The following is a 25,711-nucleotide window of genomic DNA, read 5'->3' as shown; positions in this document are numbered from 1 at the left end:
CTGTCGTCCGCTGACATAGACTGCTCAGGCAAAAAGTCGGTGGCAGCAGGTGACCCTGAGGCGTAAACTGCCTCATTGAATGTTCCATTCCTTCCCAGTCTCACAATGACATCATTATCCAGTGGAATTGTGGCAGGTTTTTCCCACCACCTGCCTGAGCTCCCGCAACTGTTAAGCTTTACACCTGCTTTCTGCATTGTCCTCCAGGAAACCTGGTTCCCAGCAATGTGGACCCCTGCCCTCCATGGCTGTAAGGGGTATTACAGGAACTGTAGCGACTATAATCGAGTGTCAGGTGGAGTTGGCATTTATGTTTTAAACTCAGTCATTAGTGAAACTGTGCCCCTTCAAACCTCTCTTGAATCTGTGGCAGTCAGAATAAGGACAACACAGGAAATAACTGTCTGCAATGTATATCTTCCTCCAAATGGTGCAGCACCCAAGAATGTATTAGCTGCACTGATTGATCAACTCCCTTAACCCTTCCTACTTTTTGGAGGTTTTAATGCCCATAACCCCTTATGGGGTGGCATCGTGCTTACTGGCCGAGGCAGAGATGTTGAAACTTTACTGCCCCAGTTCGACCTATGCATCTTAAATACTGGGGCCGCCACACATTTCAGTGTGGCTCTTGATAGTTACTCGGCCATTGATTTATACATCTGCAGCCCAGGACTTCTCCCACCTATCCACTGGAGAGCACATGATGACCTGTGTGGTAGTGACCACTTCGGCATCTTCCTGTTTCTGCCCCGGCGTCAGGCACATGGACGCCTGTCTAGATGGGCTTCAAACAAGGCAGACTGGGAAACTTTTACCTTTGCGGTCACCGTTGACTGTCCCCAACACGGTAACATTGATGTGATGCTTGCTTGTGCCTCTGCATCGGAGAACTACCCCCAGCCTTTAGCACCCTCAAACGGCAGATGGAAAGGAAAGTCCTCTCGTTTGCTATACGCCACAGTGAACCCTGTAACACCCCTTTTACAGAGTGGGAACTCCTTAGTGCCCTTGGACATTGCTCCAACAAAGCTCCTGAGCCAGATCAGGTCCACGGTTAGATTGGATCTGGTGTGATGGCGTCTTTCCATCACAATGGCAGGAGAGCACCATCATTTCGGTGCTCAAACCCGGTAAAAACCACTTGATGTGGTTAGCTATTGGCCCATCAGCCTCACCAACATTCTTCGTAAGCTGCTGGAACGTATGGTGTGTCAGCGGTTGGGTTGGGTCCTGGAGTCACATGGCCTACTGGGTCCATGCAGGGCGGCTTCCACCAGTTTCACTCTACCACTGATAATGTTGTGTCTCTCGAGTCTGCCATCCGAACAGCCTTTTCCAGACGCCAACACCTGGTTGCTGTCATTTCTGATTTACGAAAAGCGTATGACATGACCTGGCGACATCATATCCTTGCCACATTGTATGAGTGGGGTCTCCGGGGCCCACTCCCAATTTTTATCCACAATTTCATGTTGCTTCATACTTTGTGTCCAAGTTGGTGCCACCCCTAGTACCCCCCATATCCAGGAGAATGCGGTCCGTATTGAGTGTATCTCCATTTTTAGTGGCCATTAATGGTCTATCAGCAGTTTTAGGGCCGTCCGTCTCACCTTCTCTGTATGTAGATGACTTCTGCATTTCGTACTGCTCCACCAGTATTGGTGTTGCTGAGCGGCGGCTACAGGGAGCCATCCACAATGCGCAGTCATGGGCTCTAGCCCAGGGTTTCCAGTTTTCGGCCGCGAAGTCATGTGTTATGCATTCTGTCGGCATTTCATCCGGAACCAGAACTTTACCTTAATAATGATACACTCACCGTAGTGGAGTGATATTGATTTTTAGGACTGGTTTTCGATGCCCGATTGACTTGGCTTCCTCATCTCCGTCAGCTTAAGCAGAAGTGCTGACAGCACCTCAATGCCCTCCGCTGCCTGTGCAACACCAACTGGGGTGCAGATCACTCTACGCTGCTGCAGCTCCACAGAACCCTCGTTCAATCCCATCTTGACTATGGGAGTGCGGTTCATGGTTTGTTCGTACCCTCAGCGTTGCGTTTACTCGACCCAGTGCACCACTGTGGCATTCGCCTAACAAAAGGAGCTTTTCGGATGAGTCCGATGACCAGCATCCTGGTGCAAGCCACAGACCCTCCATTGCAGGTTAGGCGTGGGCAATTGCTCTCCAGTTACATTGCACACGTCTGTAGTTCTCCTGCGCATCCGAATTACTGTCTCCTTTTCCAGCCCACAGCAGTTCATCTCCCTCATCAGCGGCCCAGGTCAGGGCTTACAGTTGCAGTTCGTGTGCGATCCCTTCTCTCCGAACCTAGGTTGTAAACCCATACTTGAGGTTCATTCACGAACACCCCCATGATGTACACCTAGGCTGTGACTTTGTCTGGACATTTCACATGGCCTTAAGGACTCAAGTTAACCCTGCGACTCTCTGCTGTCACTTCCTCTTGATTCTCGACATGTACCGGGGCCATGAAATGGTTTACACTGATGGCTTGATGGCTGATGGTCACATTGGCTTTGCCTATGTTCATGGAGGACATATAGAACAGCACTCCATACCAGATGGCTGCAGTGGTTTCACTGCAGAGCTGATGGCCATATCTTGTGCTCTTTGAGCACATTCGCTCATGCCCAGGCGAGTCATTTCTCCTGTGTTCTGACTCCTTGAGCAGCCTGCAAGCTATCGATCAGTGCTACTCTCGTCATCCTTTGGTAGCGACATGGCTGACGCATGGTTACCTCCTCCATCGCAAGGACCCACCTCGGTGTCGCTGTGGCTCACGAATGACGGTCGTCCATCTCTTGCTGGACTGCCCACTTTTAGTCGCTCTGCGGCAGACTTTTATCTTTCCCAGCACCCTATCTTCGCGCAGATTATCAGTCTGGGTGATGTCCTTCCATGTTCTTTAGTGTTCCCTGCCATTGTCTTGTACTTAATATATCTCACAACTCATCAGTCTGGATGATGTCCTTCCATGCATCCAATGTTCAATAGTGGTGGTTCTAATCTCTGTGCCCTGTGACACATGTAAGGTACACATTTGGGGCATTGTCTTCTGCAGGTGAAACCAAATTAATTGTTAGATGTTTTACCAGCCACCCGATTCCACTGTGGCGTTCCAGACTCATTCAAATAGTCTGCAGTCAGTAGCAAGCAAATACCCAGATCATCCAGTACTAGTTGGAGACGACTTTAACCTACCGGGTATAGACTGGGATGTCTATGGATTCATTGCAGGAGATACAGATAGACATTCATGTGACCATGTTTTCTGAAAGCTGTCTTGAGTAGCTAGCTCAACAGCCCACATGCAGTAGAAATATCTTCTTGTAGCTACTTATACGCTGGACCGTATCGATGATGTCAGTATAGAAATGGGAATTAGCGATAGTGATGTCATTATAGCAACTATGGTTACAAAAGCTAATAAATCAGTCAAGGAGGCTAGGAGAGTGTTTCTGCTAGGTAGAGCAGATAAGCAGTTGTTAGCATCTCACTTGGACAGTGATTTAACTTCATTTAGTTCCAGTAAGATGGATTTAGAGGAATTATGGTCAAAGTTTAAGCAGATTGTAAATTGTGATCTGGAGAGTTATGTGCGTAATAAGAGGATAAAGGATGGAAAAGACCCACCATGATTTAATAACGAAATTTGGAAGATGCTGAGGAAGCAGAGCCTGTTGCATTCTTGGTTCAAAAGGGAACACACAAATGACTACAAGCAAAGGTTAGTATTATGCGGACACTGTATCTTGGCTGTTTTAGGTGAGGAGTGTTTTGAACTACGGTTGTGTAAGAACAGTAGTGGTCAGGCCTGAACTACCACTGCCAACTGCAGCAAACAATTGTGCTGTAGCCACTACCAAATGCTGTGTGTACTCCAACTTGCTTTGTGTTGTGAAGTGATGAGACTAATTGTGGCGCAGGAAGATATTCAAATGTGACTCTCACCACAATAAGAGGAATCAGCAATCCTTATGGCTGTTATGTCCTTCGGCGGAGGAGGTGGGGCTTATTCCCCCACACTACTCTTCCCCCGTCAGTCAGTCTAAGATCTCATTTCTTTATCATCACAGCCGACTTCCATGATATATTGTCTGCATAATAGAGATTCATGAGTCTGTGAAAAGATTTATGTGAGAAGCATACACTACCACTGTCATGCCTTAGAAAAAGATTTGGGAGAGAACCAGAGAAAATTCTGGCCCTATGTAAAATCTCTAAGCTGGTCTAAGGCTTTCATTCAATCCCTTCTTGACCTGTATGATGTGGTAGTTGAAGATAGCAATACGAAAGCCGAAGTTGTAAATTTCACATTCAAGTAGTCATTCACACAGGAGAATCACACAGACATGTTGTCATGTGATCAGCGGACAGACTACAATATAGACGACATACTAATAAACATATCTGGCGTAGAGAAACAACTGAAAGGTTTGAAAGCAAATAAATCGCTAGGTCTGGATGGAATCCCAATTCGGTTTTACAAAGAGTACTCTATGGCATTGGCCCCTTACCTAGCTTGCATTTACTGTGTTTCTCTCACCCAGCACAAAGTCCTGAGCAACCTGAAAAAAGCACTGGTGACTCGTGTATACAGGGTGGTCCACTGATCGTGACCAGGCCAAATATCTCACGAAATAAGCGTCAAACGAAAAAACTACAAAGAACGAAATTTGTCTAGCTTGAAGGGGGAAACCAGATGGCGCTATGGTTGGCCCGCTAGATGGCGCTGCCATAGGTCAAACGGATATCAACTACGTTTCTTTACAGATGGCGCTATGGTTGGCCCGCTAGATGGCGCTGCCATAGGTCAAACGGATATCAACTACGTTTCTTTAAATAGGAACCCCCATTTTTTATTTCATATTCATGCAGTACATAAAGAAATATCAATGTTTTAGTTGGACCACTTTTTTCGCTTTGTGATAGATGGCGCTGTAATAGTCACAAACATATGGCTCACAATTTTAGATGAACAGTTGATAACAGGTAGGTTTTTTAAATTAAAATACAGAACGTAAGTACGTTTGAACATTTTATTTCGGTTGTTCCAATGTGATACATGTACCTTTGTGAACTTATCATTTCTGAGAACGCATGCTGTTACAGTGTGATTACCTGTAAATACCACATTAATACAATAAATGCTCAAAATGAAGTCCGTCAACCTCAGTGCATTTGGCAATACATGTAACGACATTCCTCTCAACAGCAAGTAGTTCACCCACCATAATGTCTGCACATGCATTGACATTGCGGTGACGCATGTTGTCAGGTGTTGTCGGTGGATCACGATAGCAAATATCCTTCAACTTTCCCCACAGAAAGAAATCCGGGGACGTCAGATCCGGTGAACGTGCGGGCCATGGTATGGTGCTTCGACGACCAATCCACCTGCCATGAAATATTCTGTTCAATACCGCTTCAACCGCTTGCGAGCTATGTGCCGGACATCCATCATGTTGTAAGTACATCGCCATTCTGTCATACAGTGAAACATCTCGTAGTAACATCAGTAGAACATTACTTAGGAAATCAGCATACATTGCACCATTTAGATTGCCATCGATAAAATGTGGGCCAATTATCCTTCCTCCCATAATGCCGCACCATACATTAACCAGCCAAGGTCGCTGATGTTCCACTTGTCGCAGCCACCGTGGATTTTCCGTTGCCCAATAGTGCATATTATGACAGTTTACGTTACCGCTGTTGGTGAATGACGCTTCGTTGCTAAATAGAACGCATGCAAAAAATCTGTCATCGTCCTGTAATTTCTCTTGTTCCCAGTGGCAGAACCGTACACGACGTTAAGTCGTCGCCATGCAATTCCTGGTGCATAGACATATGGTGTGGGTGCAATCGATGTTGATGTAGCATTCTCAACACTGATGTTTTTGTGATTCCCGATTCTCGCGCCATTTGTCTGCTACTGATGTGCGGATTAGCCGCGACTGCAACTAAAACACCTACTTGGGCATCATTATTTGTTGCAGGTCGTGGTTGACGTTTCACATGTGGCTGAACACTTCATATTTCCTTAAATAATGTAACTCTCCGGCGAACGGTCCGGACACTTGGATGATGTCGTCCATGATACCGAGCAGCATACATAGCACACGCCCGTACGGCATTTTGATCACAATAGCCATACATCAACACGATGTCGACCTTTTCTGCAATTGGTAAATGGTCCATTTTAATACTGGTAATGTATGACAAAGCAAATACCGTCCGCACTGGCGGAATGTTACGTGATACCACATATTTATATGTTTGTTACTATTACAGTGCCATCTATCACAAAGCGAAAAAAGTGGTCCAACTAAAACATCCATATTTCTTTACGTATTACACGAATATGTAATAAAAAATGGGGGGTTCCTATTTAAAAAAACGCAGTTGATATCCGTTTGATCTGTGGCAGCGCCATCTAGCGGGCCAACTGTAGCGCCATCTGGTTTCCCCGTTCAAGCTAAACGAGTTTCGTTCTTTGTAGTTTTTTCATTTGATGCTTATTTCGTGAGATATTTGGCCCAGTCACTATCAATGGACCACCCTGTATACAGGGTGTTACAAAAAGGTACGGCCAAACTTTCAGGAAACATTCCTCACACACAAAGAAAGAAAATATGTTATGTGGACATGCGTCTGGAAATGCTTACTTTCCATGTTTGAGCTCATTTTATTACTTCTCTTCAAATCACATTAATCATGGAATTGAAAGACACAGCAACAGAACGTACCAGCGTGACCTCTTACACTTTGTTACAGGAAATATTCAAAATGTCCTCCGTTAGTGAGGATACATGCATCCACCCTCCGTCGCATGGAATCCCTGATGCGCTGATGCAGCCCTGGAGAATGGCGTGTTGTATCACAGCTGTCCACAATACGAGCACGAAGAGTCTCTACATTTGGTACCGGGGTTGCGTAGACAAGAGCTTTCGAATGCCCCCATAAATGAAAGTCAAGAGGGTTGAGGTCAGGAGAGCGTGGAGGCCATTGAATTGGTCCGCCTCTACCAATCCATCGGTCACCGAATCTGTTGATAAGCGTACGAACACTTCGACTGAAATGTGCAGGAGCTCCATCGTGCATGAACCACATGTTGTGTCGTACTTGTAAAGGCACATGTTCAACATTACCTTCCTTCAATTGGGCCAACTGGCGGTGAATCGAGGAAGTACAGTACAAACTGACGAAACTAAAATGAGCTCTAACATGGAAATTAAGCGTTTCCGGACACATGTCCACATAACATCTTTTCTTTATTTGTGTGTGAGGAATGTTTCCTGAAAGTTTGGCCGTACTTTTTTGTAATACCCTGTATAAGAACGGCAAAAGAATGGACCCGCAAAATTACAGACCAATATCCCTAACATCGGTTTTCTGCAGAATCCTTGAACGTATTCTCAGTTCGAACATGATAAATTTCTTGAGATTGAGAAGCTTATGTCTACGAATCAGCATGGTTTCAGAAAGCATCGCTCATGCAAAACTTAGCTTGTTTTTTTCTCATATGATATACTGTGAATGATGAATGAAGGGCAACAGGCATATTACATGTTTCTGGGAAGCATTTGACTCCGTGCCCCTTTGCAGGCTGATAACAAAGGTACGAGCATATGGAATAATTTCACAGATATGTGAATGACTTGAAGGCTTCTTAAGTTATAGAACCCAGTATTTTGTCCTCGACAGTGAATGTTCATCAGAGCAAGGGTATCATCAGGAGTGCCCCAGGGAAATGCGAAAGAACCACTGTTGTACTCTATATACAGGGTGATTAATTATAATTAGCTTCTGTGAAGTTTGGAAGGTAGGAGACGAGGCACTGGCAGATGTAAAACTGTGAGGACGGGCCGTGAGTTGTGCTTGGGTAGCTCAGATGTTAGAGCAGTTGCCTGTGAAAGGCAAAGGTCCCGAGTTCGAGTCTTGGTCTGGCACACAGTTTTAATTTTCTAGGAAGTGCATAACATGTTTTCATGCTGTGTGCTTGTTGAGATCTGGTAGTTTCCTTTCCGAAAGAATAAACACCACATATGTATGAAACGACATGGCCAATAATCTCTTCGGGGCAGATGCACATCAGGCTTGAACTCGTACGGGAATCAGCGAAATGCTGTGAGTAACGAGGATAATGGGCAAGGGGCACTACATTAGTAGTGTGAGTGTATAAGTAGAGAAGTTGGGTCCAACAGGATGCATGCCAGGGTAGTCTGTGCAGTTGCAATGACCACTGTGTCCAGATGGCTCATTGGTCAGAGCATCTGCCTGGTAAGTGGGAGACTCAGGTTTGAATCCTGGTCCAGCACAAATTTTCAACTTTCCCCATTGGTTTCAATCAATGCCTGCTCACAGTCAGTGTCTGTAATTCCTTTGAGTCTTAATTCATAATGGCTGCTGGATAAAAATTGTGTCCGTTCTTTCAGACATGTTCAAAAGAATGGACACCATGTATATATAATTAAGGTGAAATAGCCAATGATCTCTTCACCTCTTAAGGGAATTGGCAAAATGTTGCGAGTAACGAGGATAATGGGCAACTGGCACTACATTAATATATCTACATCTACATCATACTCAGCAAGCCACCAAATGGTGTGTGGCAGCGGGTACTTTTTGTACCGCTAACTGAGCCCAGCTAGCCCGTTCCTCTCGCGAACAGTGGGTGGGAAGATTAATCGTCGGTAAGACACTATATTGGTTCTAATTTCTCCAATTTTCTCCACGTGATCATTATGCGAGATGTACATGGCGGGAAATAATATGTTGTCCAACTCTTTCCAGAAAGTGCTGTTTCAATATTAAATCTCTCCTTGATACACATCATCTCTCTCTTGTAACATATGCCAGTGGAGTTTGTTGAGCCTCTCCATAATGCTATCGTGCCAGCTAAATGATCGCGTGACAAAGTGCACCACTCTTCGTTGGATCTTCTCTATCTCTTCTATCAGACCTATGTGGTAGGGATCCCAGATAGATGAACAGTACTCAAGAATCAAACAAACATGTGCCTTATAAGGCACTTCCTTCATGGATGTGTTCCATTACCTTAAGATTCTTCCTATGAATCTGAGTCTGGCATCTGATTTTCCCACTATTTGTTTCGTGTGACCATTCCATTTAAGGTCGCTCTGGATAGTTACTCATAGATATTATACGGTAGACACTGTTTCCAGTGGTTTTTCATCAATAGTGTAACTGTGCAGTTGTGAATTTCTTTCCCTATGTTTGTGCAATATGGTTTATTTATTTACCTTCAGCGTCAACTGCCATAGCCTGCACCAATCATCAATTCTCTGTGTTGCTATTTTGTTATATATGACTGCATCATCCATGAACAATCTTAAAAGGTATCCGATGCTTTCTACTAACTCATTCATATGTATATTGTAAATAGTAATGGTCATATCACACTTCCTTGGGGTACTCCGGAAATTACCTATACATCTATCGATTTTGTTACATTATAAGCGACATGTTGAGTTCCATCTGCAAAGAAGTCTCGAATCCAGCCACAAATCTGCTCCAATACTCGATTAGTTCTTTTTTTCTCAGTAAATGGCAGTACGGACTGTGTCAAATGCCTTCCTTAAGTAGTGTGTAGATAAGTTGGGTCTGATAGGAGGTGTGCTAGGGTAGTCCATGTAGTTGTAGTGACCACTGTGTCTGGATGGCCCAGTGGTCAGGGCACCTGCCTAGTAAGCAAGAGACCTGGGCTTGAATCCTGGCCCAGCACAAATTTTCAACTTTCGACATTGATTTCAATCAATGCCTGCTTACAGCCAGTGTCTGTAATTTATTTCAAACAGTGGAAGATCCAGGATAGCATGTAACAGTATTATGAAAAGGATTGCTACCCGCCATATAGCAGAGGTGCTGAGTCGCAGATAGGCACAACAAGATTGTCACAAAATAAGCTTTCGGCCAACAAGGCCCTTGTCAAAAATAGGCAACACGAGTACACACACACACACACACACACACACACACACACACACACACACGACCACAGTCTCGGGCGGCTGAAGCCACACTATGAGCAGCAGCAGCAGAGCAGTGTGCGTAATGGGAGAGGCAACTGGGTTGGCGTAAGCAGGAGGCTGGGGTGGGGAGGGGAGGGATAGCCAGGTATGGGTGGGGGACAGTGAAGTGCTCGGTGGAGCATGCAGGGACGAGGTGGAGAGAGGGTAGGGCAGCAGGTTGCAGTCGGGAGATTAGATGGAAGGTGGGGGAGAGGTGGGGAGGGGGGGGGAGGTAGTAGAAAAGGAGAGAAGTAAAAACACTGGGTGTGTTGGTGGGATAGAAGGCTGTGTGGTGCTGGAATGGGAACAGGGAAGGGGCTTGATGAGTGAGGACAATGACCAGTGAAGGTTGAGGCTAGGAGGGTTAGGGGAACAGGATATATTGCAGGGATAATTCCCACTTGCACAACTCAGAAAGCTGGCATTGGTGGGAAGGATCCATATGGCACAGGCTGTGAAGCAGTCATGAAATCGAGGATGTCATGTTGGGCAGCGTGCTCACCAACAGGTTGGTCCAGTTGTTTCGTGGCCACAGTTTGCCGATGGGAATTCATGCGGACAGACAGCTTGTTGGTTGTCATGCCCACATAGAATGTTGCACAGTGGTTGTAGCTTAACTTGTAGATCACATGACTGGTTTCACAGGTAGCCCTGCCTTTGATGGGATTGGTGACGTTTGTGACAGGACTGGAGTAGATGGTGGTGTCGCCAGCCCGTTGGTTGCTCTGGGAAGTCAGTTGTTCAACAGTTGCATGTCTATTCGTTCATACACAACTTTGCAGCTGTCATTCACCCCCGTCATCTGTGGCCTGTGGTGCACCACTGTTGTCTCGGCGCCAGTCTTGGATAGTGCCATTTTTCTGTGCACGTCATATTTTAACTGCGACGGCTCATGAACAGTTTACAAACATAACTGTATTGGAAATGCTTCCACCCTTGGCCCAAAAGCCAAAGATCATGCCCTTTTGGATGTCAGATAAATCTCTCTGTTTCCGCATTATACGACAACTACACTGTTTTTTATGTCCCCCAACATGCTTTACATACCGTGCACTACTAGTGCTACCAACTGCTGTGTGTGAGTTGTTGCACATTGACACTGAATGTAGACAGTGGTCACATTGATGTGACTGAACTGTGTAATTTTCCTTTTCTTCCTCTCTTGTTGTCATATCCTGGTATGTTTATTTCTTGGTTAAAATATATCATATGCATTTTAAGTTTTTTTTCCTTCAAACCCAGAGTATAGGCCACATTATGTTCCAGTACGTTGACAGAATTTGTAGATTTTGTCATAAAATTGATCAGAATTGGTTAGGGTCTAAGAACGATGTAGCCCTGGAATATTATATTTCTGGAAGTATTAGCGGAATACACATTAAAGCTTGCACGCAATAACTTACGAATACCAGGTCGTAGAATATAAAATTTAAGTCTTCTACTTCTTTCCAGTAGTTTACAAACTGAGGGCAAAGTTGATGATTTTTTTTCTAAAAATGCCAAAAATGATTATATTTTCTCCACTTTTATAAAAAAAAGTCTTCTGTAAACTCACTTAAACCATTTCCATTCAAAAGATCATCTTCTAAGCCACCTAAAAACTATATTTGGTTTTGTAATGTGAGCACACAATGCCCTAGAAAAGAATGAAAAGTTGGGGGTGCATTGAAAGTGAGCCCATAGTCTGCTGGTACTCAAATGAAATGTTTAGTACTGTCTGTGGAAGATAATATCAAAAGTCCTAATACCAGGAAATGAGCTTGAGGCAGAAACATTGCAAGTAAGTAGGCTTTTTTTTTCAAGCATCCCTACAGCAGTCAGCTCCACAAAATTCTTTTTATAAAAAATGATTTTTCAGTGTGTTTTTTGGGCTCTGTGCTATCAAAATTCCCCCCCCCCCCCCAAACAATCGCATCAATGATATTCTACAACAAATTAATGAAACCTGTAAAATATCAAGTACCTTGAGGTAAACATTAGCATAGGCTCCAAGAAGAGACGTCTTCTTGCTTCATCCTCTGACACTTACAGAAATGTATCATTTGCTTGGGATCCTGTGGTAAAGAAACTCACCTATGGCTGGTGCTCCACAGCTATATAAAGTGGGCCCTATGGCAATGAGGATGCTGGTTTTCTCACTTTAAAAGGTTCCACCAGTAGTTAAGACGCCATGGATCATATACCAACACAATTGCACAATTTTTCATGTGTACACTAACGTGTTCCACATTAACAACAAACTATGCTAACACAAAGTACGCTGTATGATAAACCAGAATTAAAATAGCACATCAGTAGCATGACACAATAAAAAGACATACTAATACTTTTCTGTAACGTGGGTCCATTCCAAAAAAGTCAAGAAGACTGCAGTGAACTTTACCAAAATTTACACACGGAGACATAGTGTAAAAGCTGCATGCTGTTTGTATGATGTGTGCTGCAGCTGTTATTGAACAATTTTACTACCATGATCACTGCCTTGGTAATGCACAGTTAAATTGTGAAGTTTACATACAGTTTGATTCTGTAGTTATAAGGGAAAAAACATTCAGTCATATGTCACAATGTGTCATCTATATTAAGTTTTTAGAGTATTGGGACTCTGTCTCACTTCCTAGTCATCAAAACTTTTGATATTGCCTTCCTCAGAGAGTATTAAATAACTGTGGAACATAGTAAAAGATGTTGTTGTTGTGGTCTTCAGTCCTGAGACTGGTTTGATGCAGCTCTCCATGCTACTCTATCCTGTGCAAGCTTCTTCATCTCCCTGTACCTACTGCAATCTACATCCTTCTGAATCCGCTTAGTGTATTCATCTCTTGGTCTCCCTCTACGATTTTTACCCTCCACGCTGCCCTCAAATACTAAATTGGTGATCCCTTGATGCCCCAGAACATGTCCTACCAACCGATCCCTTCTTCTAGTTAAGTTGTTCCACAAACTCCTCTTCTCCCCAATTCTATTCAGTACCTCCTCATTAGTTATCTGATCTACCCATCTAATCTTCAGCATTCTTCTGTAGCACCACATTTCAAAATCTTCTATTCTCTTCTTGTCCAAACTATTTATCGTCCGTGTTTCACTTCCATACATGGCTACACTCCATACAAATACTTTCAGAAACGCCTTCCTGACATTTAAATCTATACTCGATGTTAACAAATTTTTCTTCTTCAGAAATGCTTTCCTTGCCATTGCCAGTCTACATTTTATATCCTCTCTACTTCTACCATCATTTTGTTCCCCAAATAACAAAACTCCTTTACTACTTTAAGCATCTCATTTCCTAATCCGATTCCCTCAGCATCACCTGATTTAATTCGACTACATTCCATTATCCTTGTTTTGCTTTTGTTGATGTTCATATTATACCCTCCTTTCAAGACACTGTCCATTCCATTCAACTGCTCTTCCAAGTCCTTTGCTGTCTCTGACAGAATTACAATGTCATTGGCGAACCTTGAAGTTTTTATTTCTTCTCCATGGATTTTACTACCTACTCCAAATTTTTCTTTTGTTTCCTTTACTGCTTGCTCAATATACAGATTGAATAACATCGGGGAGAGGCTACAACCCTGTCTCACTCCCTTCCCAACCACTGCTTCCCTTTCATGCCCCTCGACTCTTATAACTGCCATCTGGTTTCTGTACAAATTGTAAATAGCCTTTCGCTCCCTGCATTTTACCCCTGCCACCTTTAGAATTTGAAAGAGAGTATTCCAGTCAACATTCTCAAAAGCTTTCTCTAAGTTTACAAATGCCAGGAACGTAGGTTTGCCTTTCCTTAATCTAGCTTCTAAGATAAGTCGTAAGGTCAGTATTGCCTCACGTGTTCCAATATTTCTACGGAATCCAAACTGATCTTCCCCGAGATCGGCTACTACCAGTTTTTCGATTCGTCTTTAAAGAATTCGTGTTAGTATTTTGCAGCTGTGACTTATTAAACAGATAGTTCGGTAATTTTCACATCTGTCAACACCTGCTTTCTTTGGGATTGGAATTATTATATTCTTCTTGAAGTCTGTGGGTATTTCGCCTGTCTCATACATCTTGCTCACCAGATGGTATAGTTTTGTCAGGACTGGCTCTCGCAAAGCTGTCAGTAGTTCTAATGGAATGTTTGTTACTCCCGGAGCTTTGTTTCGACTCAGGTCGTTCAGTGCTCTGTCAAACTCTTCACGCAGTATCATATCTCCCATTTCATCTTCATCTTCATCCTCTTCCATTTCCATATAATTGTCCTCAAGTACATCGTCATTGTATAGTCCCTCTATATACTCCTTCCACCTTTCTGCTTTCCCTTCTTTGCTTAGAACTGGGTTTCCATCTGAGCTCTTGATATTCATACAAGTGGTTCTCTTTTCTCCAAAGGTCTCTTTAATTTTCCTGTAGGCAGTATCTATCTTACCCCTAGTGAGATAAGCCTCTACATCCTTACATTTGTCCTCTAGCCATCCCTGCTTAGCCATTTTGCACTTCCTGTCGATCTCATTTCTGAGATGTTTGTATTCCTTTTTGCCTGCTTCATTTACTGCATTTTTATATTTTCTCCTTCTATCAATTAAATTCAGTATTTCTTCTGTTACTCAAGAATTTCTACTAGCCCTCGTCTTTTTACCTACTTGATTCTCTGCTGCCTTCACTACTTCATCACTCAAAGCTACACATTCTTCTTCTACTGTATTTCTTTACCCCATTCCTGTCAATCATTCCCTTATGCTCTCCTTGAAACTCTGTACAACCTCTGGTTTAGTCAGTTTATTCAGGTCCCATCTCCTTAAATTCCCACCTTTTTGCAGTTTCTTCAGTTTTAATCTATAGTTCATAACCAATAGATTGTGGTTAGAGTCCACATCTGCCCCTGGAAATGTCTTACAATTTTAAACTTGGTTCCTAAATCTCTGTCTTACCATTTTATAATCTATCTGAAACCTTCCAGTATCTCCAGGCTTCTTTCATGTATACAACCTTCTTTTATGATTCTTGAATCAAGTTTTAGCTATGGTTAAGTTATGCTCTGTGCAAAATTCTACCAGATGGCTACGTCTTTCATTTCTTACCCCCAATCCATATTCACCTACTATGTTTTCTTCTCTCCCTTTTCCTACTATCTAATTCCAGTCACCCATGACGATTAAGTTTTCATCTCCCTTCACTACCTGAATAATTTCTTTTATCTCGTCATACATTTCATCAATTTCTTCATCATCTGCAGAGCTAGTTGGCATATAAACTTGTACTACTGTAGTAGGTGTGGGCTTCATGTCTATCTTGGCTATGATAATGCGCTCACTATCCTGTTTGTAGTAGCTTACCCACACTCCTATTTTTTTATTCATTATTAAACCTACTCCTGCATTACCCCTATTTGATTTTGTGTTTATAACCCTGTATTCACCTGACCAAAAGTCTTGTTCCTCCTGCCACCGAAGTTCACTAATTCCCACTATATCTAACTTTAACCTATCCATTTCCCTTTTTAAATTTTCTAACCTACCTGCCCGATTAAGGGATCTGACATTCCATGCTCCGATCCATAGAACGCCAGTTTTCTTTCTCCTGATAACAACGTCCTCTTGAGTAATCCCTGCCTGGAAATCTGAATGGGGGACTAGTAAAAGACTTCAGATTTAATTTTGGTACCAGCAAAATATGGGCCCATTTTCAGTGCTTGTATATGATCATATTTCAAAACCAGATATAATTTTTTAGGATGTGTAGGGAATGATCTTCCTAATGAAAATGGTTTAAAATAGTTTACAGAAGACTATTTTTGTAAAAGTGGGTTTGAAATTAGTCTTTTTTGGCGTTTTTAGAAAAATCATAAACTTTGCCCGTTGTTTCTAAACTATTGGAAAGCAGTAGAAGAATGAAATTTTATGTTCTAAGATCTTGTATTGATAAGTTATTATGTGCAAGCTCTCAGGTCTTTCCCACTATTACTTTTGGAAATATAAAAAGTTAAACTTAACATTTTTACGAGTGTTTATTTTTTCGACTGCTTTGCTTTAAATTATCCATATGGAAATTGCTCAGGAAGTCTTTTATTATTATTATTATTATTATTATTATTATTTCGCTTCAGAGAGTTAAAATGTCGTACAAGATGGCCTAGTTTTGTTTCTTTCAAGAAAATAATATGAGAGATTTTATGTCTCAAATTTGCTGAAAACTCAGGGGTGCAGTTTTGACAGCTGTGCTGTGCGGTCAGACAAAGTCTATACCTCCAAAAGTATTGAATTAATAATTGTGAAACCTTACTGGTGTTTTTTGGGAGCATGTGCAAGTGTTCATTCAAAATTTCATCTGACGTATGTGATGGTCATGCTAGACCGCTTGGCATTGAATGAGCCAATATCATAATAAATATTTTGTTATTGATTCTGCATCACAAGTCACTTCAAAACTTTATAATATTTCTTTAATACAAACATTTAGTACTTCTGTTACAGAGCCCTCTTGTGCATTGATACTGATCAAGCCACTCATACATCCAAGGGTTAATAACAAACTTGCCAGGTGCAAGTAGGACTCACTCTCCGAGGGTTCCGTACAGACATAATTATATATATAGACTGTTCATCCATTCCAGGAATAGAGAATCTGTATGATTTTTGCCTGTTATTAACATTGATTCAGGAAAGATATCAGTCCCAGGAATTCCAAGACTTTCGAGAATTTTGTTATTGTCAGTTTGAAGTCTAATAACAAATGACAAAAAAATTATGTTATATAATTGCAAATTAACACTTTATGGATTTTTTCCCATTATTTGTGCTATGAAACCTTGCATCTTGCCAAATCTTATGGTTCTAGGGCAATGGTAAGTGTCCTACAGGTTTCAATGAGATAGTGTTTGAGTATCAGAATATGTGATGTAAGTGGCAGTTTCTTTTGATTGTAAAAGCTTGCATTTATTACACCACGATGGGACGATAGACCTTTGTATGTTGTTGTTGTTGTTGTGGTCTTCAGTCCTGAGACTGGTTTGATGCAGCTCTCCATGCTACTCTATCCTGTGCAAGCTTCTTCATCTCCCAGTACCTACTGCAACCTACATCCTTCTGAATCTGCTTAGTGTATTCATCTCTTGGTCTCCCTCTACGATTTTTACCCTCCACGCTGCCCTCCAATACTAAACTGGTAATCCCTTGATGCCTCAGAACATGTCCTACCAACCGATCCCTTCTTCTAGTTAAGTTGTGCCACAAACTTCTCTTCTCCCCAATCCTATTTAATACTTTCTCATTAGTTATGTGATCTACCCATCTAATCTTCAGCATTCTTCTGTAGCACCACATTTCGAAAGCTTCTATTCTCTTCTTGTCCAAACTATTTATCGTCCATGTTTCACTTCCATACATGGCTACACTCCATACAAATACTTTCAGAAATGACTTCCTGACACATAAACCTATACTCGATGTTAACAAATTTCTCTTCTTCAGAAATGCTTTCCTTGCCATTGCCAGTCTACATTTTATATCCTCTCTACTTCTACCATCATTTTGTTCCCCAAATAACAAAACTCCTTTACTACTTTAAGCATCTCATTTCCTAATCCGATTCCCTCAGCATCACCTGATTTAATTTGACTACATTCCATTATCCTTGTTTTGCTTTTGTTGATGTTCATCTTATATCCTCCTTTCAAGACACTATCCATTCCGTTCAACTGCTCTTCCAAGTCCTTTGCTGTGTCTGACAGAATTACAATGTCTTCTCCATGGATTTTAATACCTACTCCGAATTTTTCTTTTGTTTCCTTCACTGCTTGCTCAATATACAGATTGAATAACATCGGGGAGAGGTTACATCCCTGTCTCACTCGCTTCCCAACCACTGCTTCCCTTCCATGCCCCTCGACTTTTATAACTGCCATCTGGTTTCTGTACAAATTGTAAACAGCTTTTCGCTCCCTGTATTTTACCCCTGCCACCTTCAGAATTTGATAGAGAGTACTCCAGTCAACATTGTCAAAAGCTTTCTCTAAGTCTAAAAATGCTAGGAACGTAGGTTTGCCTTTCCTTAATCTAGCTTCTAAGACAAGTCGTAGTGTCAATATTGCCTCACGTGTTCCGATATTTCTACGGAATCCAAACTGATCTTCCCCGAGGTCGGCTTCTACCAGTTTTTCCATTCGTCTGTAAAGAACCATGGACCTTGCCGTTAGTGGGGAGGCTTGCGTGCCTCAGTGACACAGATAGCCGTACCGTAGGTGACACCACAACGGAGGGGTATCTGTTGAGAGGCCAGACAAACGTGTGGTTCCTGAAGAGGGGCAGCAGCCTTTTCAGTAGTTGCAGGGGCAACAGTCTGGATGATTGACTGATCTGGCTTTGTAACGCTAACCAAAATGGCCTTGCTGTGCTGGTACTGCGAACGGCTGAAAGCAAGGGGAAACTACGGCCGTAATTTTTTCTCTTGGGTAAAACATTCCAGAGGTAAAGTAGTCCCCCATTCGGATCTCCGGGCGGGGACTACTCAAGAGGGTTCTATGGATCGGAGCGTGGAATTTCAGATCCCTTAATCGGGCAGGTAGCTTAGAAAATTTAAAAAGGGAAATGGATAGATTAAAGTTAGATATAGTGGGACTTAGTGAAGTTCGGTGGCAGGAGGAACAAGACTTCTGGTCAGGTGACTACAGGGTTATAAACACAAAATCAAATAGGGGTAATGCAGGAGTAGGTTTAATAATGAATAGGAAAATAGGTATGCGGGTAAGCTACTACAAACAGCATAGTGAACGCATTATTGTGGCCAAGATAGATACAAAGCCGACACCTACCACAGTGGTACAAGTTTATATGCCTACTAGCTCTGCAGATGACAAAGAAATTGAAGCAATGTATGATGAAATAAAAGAAATTATTCTGATAGTGAAGGGAGACGAAAATTTAATAGTCATGGGCTACTGTAATTCATCATTAGGGAAAGGGAGAGAAGGAAACGTAGTAGGTGAATATGGATTGGGGGTAAGAAATGAAAGAGGAAGCCGCCTGGTAGAATTTTGCACAGAGCACAACCTAATCATAGCTAACACTTGGTTCACGAATCATAAAAGAAGATTGTATACGTGGAAGAAGCCTGGAGATACTGACAGGTTTCAGATAGAGTACATAATGGTAAGACAGAGATTTAGGAACCAGGTTTTAAATTGTAAGACATTTCCAGGGGCAGATGTGGACTCTGACCACAATCTATTGGTTATGAACTGTAGATTAAAGCTGAAGAAACTGCAAAAAGGTGGGAATTTAGGGAGATGGGACCTGGATAAACTGACTAAACCAGAGGTTGTACAGAGTTTCAGGGAGAGCATAAGGGAACAATTGACAGGAATGGGGGAAAGAAATACAGTTGAAGAAGAATGGGTAGCTTTGAGGGATGAAGTAGTGAAGGCAGCAGAGGATCAAGTAGGGAAAAAGACGAGGAGTAGTAGAAATCCTTGGGTAACAGAAGAAATATTGAATTTAATTGATGATAGGAGAAAATATAAAAATGCAGTAAATGAATCAGCCAAAAAGGAATACAAACGTCTCAAAAATGAGATTGACAGGAGTGCAAAAGGGCTAAGCAGGGATGGCTAGAGGACAAATGTAAGGATGTAGAGACTTATCTCACTAGGGGTAAGATAGATACTGCCTACAGGAAAATTAAAGAGACCTTTGGAGAGAAGAGAACCACTTGTATGAATATCAAGAGCTCAGATGGAAACCCAGTTCTAAGCAAAGAAGGGAAAGCAGAAAGGTGGAAGGAGTATATAGAGGGACTATACAATGACGATGTACTTGAGGACAATTATATGGAAATGGAAGAGGATGAAGATGAAGATGAAATGGGAGATATGATACTGCGTGAAGAGTTTGACAGAGCACTGAATGACCTGAGTCGAAACAAAGCTCCGGGAGTAGACAACATTCCATTAGAACTACTGACAGCTTTGCGAGAGCCAGTCCTGACAAAACTCTACCATCTGATGAGCAAGATGTATGAGACAGGCGAAATACCCACAGACTTCAAGAAGAATATAATAATTCCAATCCCAAAGAAAGCAGGTGTTGACAGATGTGAAAATTACCGAACTATCAGTTTAATAAGTCACGGCTGCAAAATACTAACACAAATTCTTTACAGACCTTAGTATGTGACCTAAATTTTAATGTGATACATTTACCCCCCCTCGAGAAAAAGGTGTCTTGACAGACAGACATTAGGACAATAAATGAAAAAAAAAGAAAAATATTTTTTTTGTGTGATATAATTACAAGTTCACAATTTTTGGACTTTTTTCCTTTACACGTGTTGTTAATCCTTGCTTCTTGCCAAATTTCATGATTCTAGGCCAACGGTAAGTACTCTATAGGTTTTGGTCAGTGAGTTTTCGAGTATCAAAGTATATGACATGAATGGCCTGTTTCCCACTATTACTTCTGGAAATATAAAAAGCTAAACTTCGCATTGTTCTCGAGTGTTTATTTTTTTGGCTGCTTTGGTTCAAGTTATCCATATGGAAATCGCTCAGGAACTCTTATTATTATTATTATTATTATTATTATTATTATTATTTCACTTCAGAGAGAGTAAAAAGTTGACTTAGAAGCTTAAGTTGTGTGCACCACCAAGGTACTGTAGACTGTAGTATATAACATAAATTTCAACTTGATACGTTCACCCTTTACTGAGAAAAAGTGGTATTGACAGACAGACAGGCAGGCAGACATTGTGTTGCAATTACAAATTCACAATTTTCAGATTTTTTTCCGTTATATGTACTGTTAATCCTTGCTTCTTGCCAAATTTCCCTGCAGGTATTGACGAATGTGTTTTGAGTATCAGAATATATGACATAAACAGTCATATCTTTTGATGACATTGACTTAGAAGCTCCAGTGTTTTACATTGTAGACCTTAGTATGTGACATAAATTTCGACTTAATATGTCTACCCTTTCTTGAGGAAAATGATTTTCAGTAGCCCGTAAAAAGGAAATGTTTTGAAAAGTAATAGAATATAGAGTTAGTGGTCTAATTGTCCATGATTACAGTTTATGAAATTGAGTTGTTATTTCCCCAAAAAACATAATGTTAAATGAAGCTTACTGGCATAGTAAAACTGTGTGACAGACTAAGACTCAAATTCACTAAATGCCTTGCATCCAAAAATATTGTTGACAGATTTAAAAGAGAAACCTGCATTCCTTCACAAAAAATGACAATATTCATTTCTATGAAAGGAATGAAGGACAAAAAAGAGACAATGGAGACTGCTGCAGCATTTGTACACAAAGCTAATGCCGTAATCGCAGGTGAAAGGTATAGTGGAAAACAGATTGGTCAAGATTTGGATATGAAATAGCACGTGGATGAACTTTATCGAATGTAGGAGAAATGCACATGTATGCTGTGGTGAAATGTCTTTCATCTGTAACGCATTCTTATACTGTCCAACTACTGTATCATCTGCTGGATTTCCTGGAGCAAAGATGTACATTTGTTTTCAAGAAAAAAAAGGAGAATTCTTACCAAGCATGAGACAGATAATAAAATAGGAAACACCTTTTAACATAGTTGTTGATTCTAGCAATTCTAGTAAACGTACACAGAACCAGCCACAGTTTCAAATTTCACTTTTTTTTATTTACCCAATGACTAGTTTCGGGCGGGAACCCATTTTCAAATCATCGTACCAGATTGTCAAAATGGTATTTCCAGAAATAAATAACCATGTGTAAAATATATACATATTATGAAGTGCGAATGAACAGTTGCAGTGCATACAGATTTGAAAATGGGTCCTGGCTCAAAACTAATCATTGAGCAAATAAAACAAGTGAAATTTGCAACTGTGGCACGTTTTTTTGTAGTGCTGGCTAACAGAAGTTGCTGACCTGTAATTATTCCATCTACTGGAAGTTTGTGAAATAATTTCTGTATTGGATAGTTTATTGCCTGCTGTAAAGATAACATGTTCGGTTGAAACAAGCATAGCAAAAAGACTGTTACACACTAAGCTTTTGGCCAAAGCTTTCTTCGAGGGACACACACACACACACTCTCTCTCTCTCTCTCTCTCTCTCTCTCTCTCTCTCTCTCCACGCACATGACCGCTATCTCCGGCCACTCTGACCGGAATAGAGTGGCTGGAAGTAGCAGTCATGTGTGCGTGAGGTGTGCCTGCTTGTGTGAATGTGTGTGCATTTTCCTTTCTTTTCTGAAGAAGGCTTTGGCCAAAAGCTCAGTATGTAACAGTCATTTCATTGTGCGTGTCTGCAACTCATCATGTCAGTTTTACAGTGAGTGGCAGTGCATCCTTTTCATAATTCCTGATATTTCAACCTGGGCTTCGCATTCCTTAACTTCTTTGTAGGTTATGCATGCCTATATAAGGTTGAGAATGGATTTTTATATGCTTTAACAGGCTGCTGATACACATCAAACAAGGAACTGAAAATTCTTGGATAATAAGAACTAAAGTACAAGAAAACCTTAATAGTAACTGCTGCATGTTATTAGAGTATTTGAACTCTGGGATATAAATAGGTTGGGATGTAAATACCACTTATGCTTGCAGTAAACATGTCTCAGTGTGGCCATTATAATCTAAGGTAACAAAAGTCATGGCATACCTCCTGATAGCAAGTTGGACTTTCCTTTGGCCAGCACAGTGCAGAAACTTGACATGGTGTGGGCTCAACAAGTCTTTGGAAGTCCCCTGCAGAAATATTGAACCATGCTGCCTCTATAGCTGTCCATAATTTCGAAAGTGTTGCCGGTGCAGGATTTTGTGCATGAACGGACCTCTTGATTATGTCCCATGAATCTAAATCTACATCTACATCTGTGCTATCCAAATCACCGTGAGGTGCATGGCAGAGGGTACATCCTGTTATACCAGTTATTAGGGTTTCTTCGCATTCCATGCACATATGGAGTGCGGGAAGAATGATTGATTGACTGCCTCTGTGCATGCTGTTGTTTGATGGGCTTTATGTTGGACGATCTGGGTGGCCAAATCATTCACTGAAATTGTCCATAATCATCTTCAAACCAATTGTGAACAATTGTAATGCAGTGACATATTTAGGAACATGAAGTTCATGAATGGCTGCACATGGCCTCCAAGTAGCCAAACATAACCATTTCCAGCAAATGATCAGTTCAGTTCGACAGGAGTACCCAGTCCATTCCATGTAAACAAAGCCCACACCATTATGAAGCCACCTCTAGCTTGCACAGTGCCTTGTTGGCAACTTAGGTCCATGGCTTCATGGGGTATTTGCCACACTTGAACTCTACCTTCAGCTCTTACCAACTGAAAGTGGTACTCATCTTACCAGACCACAGTTTTCCGGTCGTCTAGTGTCCAACTGATGTGGCATGGGTCCAAGAGAGGCGCTGCAGCCAATTTCGTACTGTTAGCAAAGGCAATTGCATCAGTCATCTTTTACCATAGCCCATTAACACCAAATTTCACTGCAGTATCCTATCAGATACATTTGTTGTATGTCCCTCATTGATTTCTGCAGTTATTTCATGCATTGTTGCCTGTTGTTAGCACTGACAACTCTACACGAATGCTGCTACTGTCAGTTGTTAAATGAAGGCCATCAGCCACTGCACTGTCCATGGTAAGAGGGAATGCCTGAAATTTGGTATTCACAGCACACTCTTGACACTATGGATCTCGGAATATAGAATTCCCTAATGATTTCTGAAATGGAATGTCCCATGCGTCTTGCTGTAACTACCATTCCACAATCAAAGTCTGTTAATTCCCATCGTGCAGCCATAATCATGACGGAAACCTTTTGATATAAATCACCTGAGTACAAATGACAGCTCCACCAGTGCATTGCCCTTTTATACCTTTTGTACGTAATACTACCGTCATCTGTATATGTGCATATCACTATCCCATCACATTTGTTACCTCAGTGTGTAGACAGCTTATGACATTCTGTGTAAAGTTACATAAATACTTTGCTTCAAGGGTTAGATAATAATATTAAGGATGAGGAAAGTTGGCTTGCTATTTTTCTCCCCTAAACTAGCTGCTTTTCTCCTAGCATTCACATACATATATGAAGTTACGTATTGATGTGTCCCATTATTATCAGTTTGATTGGATTAGTATTAGTCACAATTTGTTGTTAGTAGTGTGCAGTGATGCCTTTGCCTGTTAGTGTATAGCTTGACTCGTTCCACATCCCTGGAGGCTATCCTTCGTGATAGGATTTATGGAACATGAAGTGTGAATGATTGAATAAATTAATGAATGCTTCATGAACTACATTTATTTTTTCTTTCCTGTTCCATTCACAAATTGTGCATGAAAGAAATGACTGTTGGTAAGTCCCTGTATGAACTAAACAGTTTAGATTTTACTGAAATGGTTATTTTGTAAGATGTGTGAGAGAGAAGGTAAGATATTACATGACTTTTATTGAAATATGCATTTTTGGAATTCTAACAGTAAACCTCTCTGTGGTGTATAATGTTTCTAGTGTGCCATCTGCCCTGGAATTTGACGAACACCTGCAAGGCACACTCACGCTTACTGAATTGGCTCATGGTTAAACATACTTCCCTTCTTTGGGCTTTCTGCACAATTCTACATTCTTACTGTCTCAAACTGACAAAAAGTCTCCTTATTTGGCGAATCACATTTCCTTAGGATTCTTCCAATGACTCTCAGTTTGGTTGTTGATATTTTATGGCCATGATTGTGTCCAGTGATTGATCAGCACTGTAACTTCATTGATATCCATAGCTTGTCATTTTATCTCTTTGTTGTTAACTTCAGCTATTTCTGTCTGATTTCTCTCTTGACCAGAGATTCAGGAAGGCATCCACACATAATCCATTAAAAAGTATTTGCCATGTTGTCTTCTTTCATCACTATTTTCTAAGAAGGGACCTCTTGTTTTAAATGGTGTATTTTGCACTGAATTAATCATCATGGAGCTGCTGTGAAGAATTATGCCAATAAGTAGACTTTACATTTACTGTCATGCAGTTTAACATCTTGTTTCTGTACTAGTCTTTCCTGAGTTTTATGTTGATTTTTGAAAATATTTACTAAATTACATTGTTTTTTCTTTTGAGGTCATTCTGTTGAGAAGTATTATCTACCACATTCGGTACAGATGAGAACAGTGGTACAACGATGGTCTCCTCTCAAACAGGACAATTTGAAAAACTTTTTGCTAGATATAAAACAGCAGATAAATGCTTTCCATCATCGGCAGAACCAGGTACTGGAACTCAAGGTAAGATAATTAGAGAAGTGAAAACTGTCTAGTACTTAATGTTGAGTAACACTTATCAGCAGTGCTTTATTTTAGTTTTAAAAAATTATTATTTTTTAAAAGATATTGTTTATGTAAAATAGGATTGGCAGAAACACATGTGTACCAAATACACACACTCAGTTACATCATAGTATGTAAAATGAATGTATATGAATCTAATTGCTTGAAATTGTGTGTGTAATAATATGTTTTAACAGATTTTTGTAACCTTGAATTTTAGTAAGTGTGCAGTATTTAGCAAACAACAAATAAATGTTAAGCTATGTTTATATGCACTACAAAAATTGCACATATCCTGACAATGGTTTCCGGCAACATTGTGATCACATGAACTGCTGCCACA

General features: G+C 41.2%; 1 protein-coding gene across 2 annotated transcripts in view; it reads left to right on the top strand.

Moving 5' to 3' along the window:
• The window catches only part of LOC126236060 (uncharacterized), a 156,038-nt gene that overhangs the window by 71,404 nt on the left and 58,923 nt on the right, over positions 1-25,711 (top strand). For both annotated transcript variants that reach the window (XM_049945108.1, XM_049945107.1), the window contains exon 4: positions 25,163-25,326. In XM_049945108.1, coding sequence (XP_049801065.1) covers positions 25,163-25,326 — 164 coding nt within the window. The remainder of the gene's footprint in view (positions 1-25,162; positions 25,327-25,711) is intronic.

The sequence above is a fragment of the Schistocerca nitens genome, chromosome 2, assembly GCF_023898315.1.
Source record: "Schistocerca nitens isolate TAMUIC-IGC-003100 chromosome 2, iqSchNite1.1, whole genome shotgun sequence".
NCBI lineage: Eukaryota > Metazoa > Arthropoda > Insecta > Orthoptera > Acrididae > Schistocerca > Schistocerca nitens.
The sequence above is the reverse complement of the archived record's forward strand: the minus strand, read 5'-3'. Positions and strand labels throughout refer to the sequence as shown.